At 31.2% G+C, this 7,208-nt stretch overlaps 1 protein-coding gene across 1 annotated transcript in view; it reads left to right on the plus strand.

Moving 5' to 3' along the window:
• LOC139523038 (uncharacterized) overlaps nt 1–5,315 on the plus strand; it is a 34,722-nt gene extending 29,407 nt beyond the window's left edge. The window contains exons 13-17 of the mRNA XM_071316786.1: nt 157–350; nt 591–674; nt 2,674–2,755; nt 4,053–4,168; nt 4,714–5,315. Coding sequence (XP_071172887.1) covers nt 157–350; nt 591–674; nt 2,674–2,755; nt 4,053–4,168; nt 4,714–4,852 — 615 coding nt within the window. The 3' untranslated portion in view covers nt 4,853–5,315. The remainder of the gene's footprint in view (nt 1–156; nt 351–590; nt 675–2,673; nt 2,756–4,052; nt 4,169–4,713) is intronic.
• The last annotated feature ends 1,893 nt before the right edge of the window (nt 5,316–7,208 follow it).

Below are 7,208 nucleotides of genomic sequence, written 5' to 3' on the forward strand. Positions count from 1 at the left end.
TTCCAATTTGAAAAGTTATCAAAGATTTTATTTTCTTGGGCCAAAACCAGGCCTTAATGCCCCATTTCTTGCTCAATTATGTTTATTTTCTGTTTAACTGTAATGCAGCGGAGAGTATAGTTGTTGAGTAATAATCATATAATGGTTGCATTTTAGGTAGCGGGTATGATATTACATTACATTTTGTCGGGTGGACATCATCCTTACGGAGAAATAAATCTCGAAATACAAGTGAGTCTCCAGCAAAACTGGCCTAAAATGACCTATATAAGTGATGAGGTTAATGGACTTATTAATGACATGTTAGTAATGCCACCATCAACACGACCATCAATGGAACAGATTTTAAAGTAAGTTGCTTTCTTTCTGAAATTTCATTTCATATAATTCATTTTAAGGTTTCACTACTTTTCTCGCAAACAAACTTCAAATATTTTTTTATCTGTTAATTCGTCTGTTTTTATGTTGTTTTTTTCTCGGAGCGCCATCGATATTGTGTATCATTTTAAAGTTCTTAATTCAATTTTACCATAAGAAAAGTATACATGCATTTTAACTGGTACGAAGTAATTGACGTCGTTTTGTTTTAGACATCCTTACTTCTGGGCCAATGAAAAACGTCTGCGGTTTGTGTTGATTGCTGGATCCGACGTTCTGCGTGACATGAAATCAGGGTGAGTGATCTTGAATTTTCTGATAATCCATATTTATGTAAAAATACGAAAATCTGTTTAGGTAGTCAAATTCAGGATCAGATGTTCGTATTACAAATACCTATGTTTGAGATTTAATAAGCACATTCGTTAGAACAAGTTGTGAATTCGATATTAAAGTCAACAGTTTTAATGCCGATATTTTGTTCAACTAGAATTTCAATTTGAACAGGTAAAAAACGATTTCAGTAACCGTTTTATTATTTTACATCAATAAAACGGAAATCAACAACATTTCATTTTTTAAGAACTATTTATGGACTAGAAATTGCTGACTGGATTATTTTAAAACAAATTTAAGAATGAACTTTTGCCCCTTAACAGCCAATTTTCTTTCCTGTTTTCCCCATACGATAATGAGTATAATATTTTGCCCCTTAAAAGCCAATTTTCTTTTCATTAGCTCATCAAAGGTCATTTAGAAAAATTGAAGCATATTCTAAATTTTGTTTCTTTCGATTTTGGGATACCATAAAATATCAAAGCAAATAAACGGTAAAATTCCAAATCAGCGTTTTGAAAAAAGGTTAAATATCTCAAAAAGGAGCTCCATATGGCAACGTCAGTATACTGCTGTTCGAAATTCATAACCTATCAATATGTTCAGCCTATGTTTTCCATAACTGATGGTTTTCTGACCAATAATATCAATTTCAAACTAACGCTTTTTATACAAAAAATGTTTACCTATTTTGAGACAATTCAATCAGTAATATATCATAAAATATAAGAGATACATTTTTTACATCTTCTATTTTAAGTTGTAGTTTAAATTAACGAGACCAATTTGTATTTAAATTTGACACAAAATCTACGACAAAGGACATTTACTGTAACTTGACCTCAAATCAATTTTGAACGTATCAAATCAAAACTAAAAAACAGCAAAAGAGCTAGCTAATGTACTTTTTCATTCTGTCCAAACGAAGTTTTAGATTCACAAATGGTTTCCAGATAACTTAACTGTCAAATACGTGGTATCATTCTAGTATTTTATAGCTATATTAACATAATTATAGAGTCTTTATCAACATAAAGAACTTTTAAATGTCTTGACCTTATAGTGTAAGGGGGAAATTGGACAATTGATTCCGTCTGTATGATAAACCAGCTGTGTCATTAACGAAGCCATATTAAGACTGACCAATATAAATCTCTGATTCTAAATCAAATAAATCCCTTCAGCTGACCACGTAATACTGAGTGATCATTAATATATTTGCATCAATTTCGAGATATCCGATCGGATCAGGAAAAGTTTAAAGAGTTAAATTAGTAATAAAACCTATCACTCATATAAATGTCGAAACAAAAGTCAAACACAATCATGTTTTGATCGTAATATCTTAGAATTAATGGTGGACATAAACAATCATTGTAAAATAAAAATAAACTGGAATGACGAAAAATTGTAGATTCAAATTCAAACCTCATCAGTCGAAATCAATCGAATATCTTTTAAAATAAACACCCACGCTCGATCATTAACACATTTAATGACGATAAACATATGACCTTGATGCCTGACATGATACAGGGTCAATATCTAAACTATTTTTTAAATGACGACATGTTTTCTTTTAAAATTTGGACAGACTGTCGATTCTTTTTCTATACAATACTGGTCTTGCACTCAGGCCATAAACTTAATAGAATGTACATGTGCGATCATATTAGAAAAGATTTGGGGATCGACAATTATTACAAGAAACATAAGAGAATCGTAGAATAATACATTTTAATTAATATGCTTACCAGTTTTACTTATTTTAGGATATTTATAACGAAACAAATAAAACTAAAGATACGATATTTCTCGTAGTTAATATGTTTACCTTTCGCAATATAGGATACATTAGAAAATCATCTGATCAAATTTAATTAATCCGAGTGATTCCTTCTTGCTTTATATGTTACATCTATTTTTATATCTGCTATAAGTAATGTTTTTACTTTTTAGTACATCCACGACAGGTGGGGCAGGCTGGACAATGATTGATATCATCAATAATGCCTGTAGAAATGCCATGTTCTGTGAATGGGTGAGTTTACAATGGCAACACATTTCTAGATATGAACCTACATGTTGATTTAAACTTACACTTTACAATGTTGAAATATGTCCTTGTGCACTTTAAAATTGAGAATGGAATTTGGGAATGTGTCAAAGAGACCATAACCCGACCTCAGAGCAGACAACAACCGAAGGCCACCACTGGATTTTCAATGCAGCTAGAAACTCCCGCAACAGGAGGAGTCCTTCAGCTGGCTCCTAAACAAATATGTATACTAGTTCCGTGGTAATTGACCTCATACTAAACTCCGAATTATACACAAGAAACTAAAACTAAAAAGCATACAAGACTAATAAAATTTTAAAAGTATACACGTTCATTTAAAGGGATTCCTACATATGCCTTTAAAAAAGTATTCAACAAACTAATACTGTTTTCTTTTCTCTATTATTGAGGATTTTGTTATCCTCAATGTGGTAATTATTGTGTCGAACTTTTGTAGATTTCAGCCATTGAGACATTTATATCGCATCATAGCCTAAATTCTAATGCGATTTGTATGTAACAATTTTTTTCATTGGCTAAAAGTTGCCGTCAAATCCACAGTTGACCAGGCGTAACTAAGGAGGGACAACCTTTTTGAAATGATTGAATCAACAAAATGTTCGATTACTACTATATAATCCAAAATAAAACAACACCTACCTCGAATTCGCCGTTTTAAAGTTATTTTATCCGAATTTGAAACGTACAGGTAACGTAATAACCTCCAGTTTGTAAATTTTTATTTGTATGACGTCACGTTTACCCATGACGTCTTTGCGCCAAAATCATTCATGAAGTTTCGCGGATTTTTTTTTAATTTGTCAAATTAAGACATTTTTCCAAGTTTTATCGTATTATTTCATTTTGAAATGCATTAGAATCGGAATGACAGTACTGTAGCTGAAGAGTTGCCATCGTCAATTTTGATTTGAAATCTACAATTGACGGTGGCAACTCTTCAACTACAGTACTGTTATTCCTTAAATCTCATTCAGGATTAAGAAAGGAGTGGGGTGTAAATACTGGTGAAAGTTGTGTTTCTTGTTTACAGAAAGAGTATTTGCAGCAAATACAAATTTGAATCCTTTTACAGCTGTACATAAACAAAATATTTTATCTTGCCTGTACTATAGTAAACATATTAACAGTTGTTTCTCGTATATCAATTTTCTGTTCCTGATGCTCGAGTAGATAACACCGTGCTTAATCTTTTCGGCGTTGAGTACTTTTCCTACCAGATCTTTCGTTAATTTGATTTTTTTTTGAAAATGCATTGTAGACGTCAGTTGTTGATCTTGTGGTTTTGAAAGAGATGAGATCCTTCCGCCAGTACAAGAACACGTTGGTGGAACTAGTTTTGTTTGTTTACAACTGCTGCTTACATTATGACAAACTGTAAGTTTTTATATCATACATTCTGAATTTTTCTACCGGCAATATAACATGTCTGACACAATATGTTGTTCACACTAACATTTGGAAAAATATTGCATTGGCAAATGATTGTTTCTTAATCATTTCCTGGAATAAGTTTCTGTGATATTGATGTCAACATACAATTAAGCATGAATCTTTCGTTACCGGTTTATACAAATAAAGTAACACAGTACGTTTAGATCAACCCATCAATTATATCAGATTAAAATGTTGTATGCCAGACGCGCCAATTTCGCTTTTCGTCTGCAAAAGACTCACCAATGATGCTCAATTAAAAAAAAAAGGAATAAAAAACAGTATGAAGTTTCAGAGCATTTGGGACCGAATATGTTAAAAGGTTTCATTTATTAATCTCTATACATATTTCATTATTTATTTATCCTATTTGAAATGTGAAATATATATTTTTCAATTTCATCGTTAATTTAGAGAAGAATTACAATGTTGTTAAAAGAAATTTCTTATATTCTCGTTTGTCATATTTGTAACTGGTTTTGTTTCAGTTCACAGACGGCAAGAGACATCATTGACGAACCATGCAAATATTTCCTGACAACCTTTCCTTCATTATTTATGTCCGTTTACACCGCTATAAAGTCATCTTGTCGAGTAGAGCGAGCCTGTTACAAACCGTTCTTTTAACAAACGATTTTTGACATTGAAATAAAATTATGACATTATGGTTTGAATAGTCTTTGCATGAACTTTGTACTCATTGAGATTTTTATTACTACTTATTATATTTTATTTTGAAGTTTTATTTCTATGTAATAGTTTTTGATACATCTTGGAAAAGGCAGTAATTTTTTAAGTGAAAATTTTTTAAGAATTTTTATAAATTTTTAATGAGAGTGATTTATTTTCTATATACAGAGTCTTTCAACAATTTCCCTGATATTTTTTTATGTTCTATGATTTATTATAATAATAATTGTTTATGGTGAATTATTTATACATCCTATTGACAGCTTTTGTAAAAGAATGAAATATATTTATAGAAAAAACATATTCTTGTCATTTTTATTTCTACAATACGAGTTTCGAATATGAATATTGATGCTGTCTTATATACATAATGAATAAACAGAAAGGTATAAAATAAAAATACTGCATCCTTTCAATTTTTACGAAAGAAGAAATCTCTCATGATTTAAAGCTATTCAAAATGTTCTTTTCTAATTGAATGGTCGAGCAAGGTTAATTCATACATAGCTAATACGTTTTATTTACAAAATGTCCATGATCTGTCAATATCTCTGTGAGGATTCGCCGGTACACACAAAAGCTAAGAATGTGTTAGATATGTCAATGAGGTTATTTGTAGAAAACATCCCATTAGTCTGAAGGCTGATTGTTTGTGATCTTTATTAAAAAAAATCATGTAGACAAAAGTCAAGCTGCATACGAATTGTTCATATTATGTGCACAATGTTTTTGTCAGGGTTGCAAAATATCGCTGTCAGTATGAAAACGGATATTTGATCAAAGAAGTATTTTAGGAATGAACTGCTATGACAGAGTAATAACAAAGACATTGCTATTTGTTTTAACAGCTACGGATTTGAAATTAAATTCCTTTTTCAGCTTGGTATTTTCTTACTATTTTTTTAGGATGCATACTTTAATTTTAGACCACGTATTGAATCAAGATATCTTTTTGTGTCTTTGTATTGTGTCCGGTCGCTTTCTCGTATTTTTTCTGTCCCAACTTCTCCCCCTTATTTTATTCAAAAACGTTGCACTTGTTTTTCATTGTACCTCCTGAGAAGGATCAGCATGTTTATAGTCGATATTATATCGACTTGGCTGTGGTTTAGTCTTTAGGTCGCTCGACGGTAATAAAGTTGCGCCCTCTGATAAGTATTTTAGCCATGGAGCACCAAACGTTTTGGTTTATTTCGATTTGAATATGCCAACATCTCCATACCCACTGATAGTTCAATATAAAACGTATCTTACATTTGATATGGATCACGATTTATTTTATACCCACGTTAACGTGAGGTTCCATGGTATACTGCTGTTCATCCGTCCGTTATCCTCATGTCGGTCAAGATCTGAAAAAAAAACCGCTTTCACAAATTTTTTTTATGAATTGTCTCTGGACGTAAGCACACTTTCAAGTTGCGGCTTTTTATTTATGTAAATATGGAATTTTCAAGTATTCATTCAGTAATTCAAAATTGCTTTGAACAACGTTAATGCAACTGTGGTGAATTATTAATATATTGATATACGTCCTATTTAGAATCTTTTCAAATTTCTGATTTCACGGTTTGGGGTAATATGTTACTTAATTCATAAAAGGGTTATTTGCAAGTATTGGGACAAAAACTCTAAAACTGTTTGAGTAGAAATTAAAATATTTAGGACTTGCTTAATTTGTTGGAATAAGCTCCCTTTAGTTTTTCATTTGAATTTCTGATTTGACATTGCAGTGTTATGGAACTTTATTCGTTGAAAATTGGTGACAAATTTCCATTTTTTAAACTTTGGACAGTTATAGAAAATTATTCATATTTGGTGGGTAACACTGTTTCTAGTTGATAAAATAAATTCAATTAAAGCATACAGACGAAATATTTTACTTACTTGATTAATACTCTTCGTGTTCTTTAACATATAGGGCGTCAACAAGTGACCACCAACTCGTTCTAACTTCCGCGATTTTCTCTATCTGATTCTAGATGTAATCGTTTTCTTTTTATCTCTGCTGCTATATCTCTTCGCCATGTGCCTTTATGTCATCCAGGCTTTCTTGTCCCTTTTTGTGTCCTGGTCAGTTCCTTTTTTCACAGCTGTATGTTATCCATTCTCAATATATTTATAGAATAGCTAATCGAAGAATTCAAATAGAGAAAAATATTCAACGAGTGACCGAACAACACATTAATTGACGAATGCGCGTAGCGCATGAGTTAATTATTAGTGTTTTTTGGTCACGAGTTGAATATTTTTCTCTATTTGAATTCTTTAATTAGTTATTTTTTATATTACA

The sequence above is a fragment of the Mytilus edulis genome, chromosome 5 (assembly GCF_963676685.1).
Source record: "Mytilus edulis chromosome 5, xbMytEdul2.2, whole genome shotgun sequence".
NCBI lineage: Eukaryota > Metazoa > Mollusca > Bivalvia > Mytilida > Mytilidae > Mytilus > Mytilus edulis.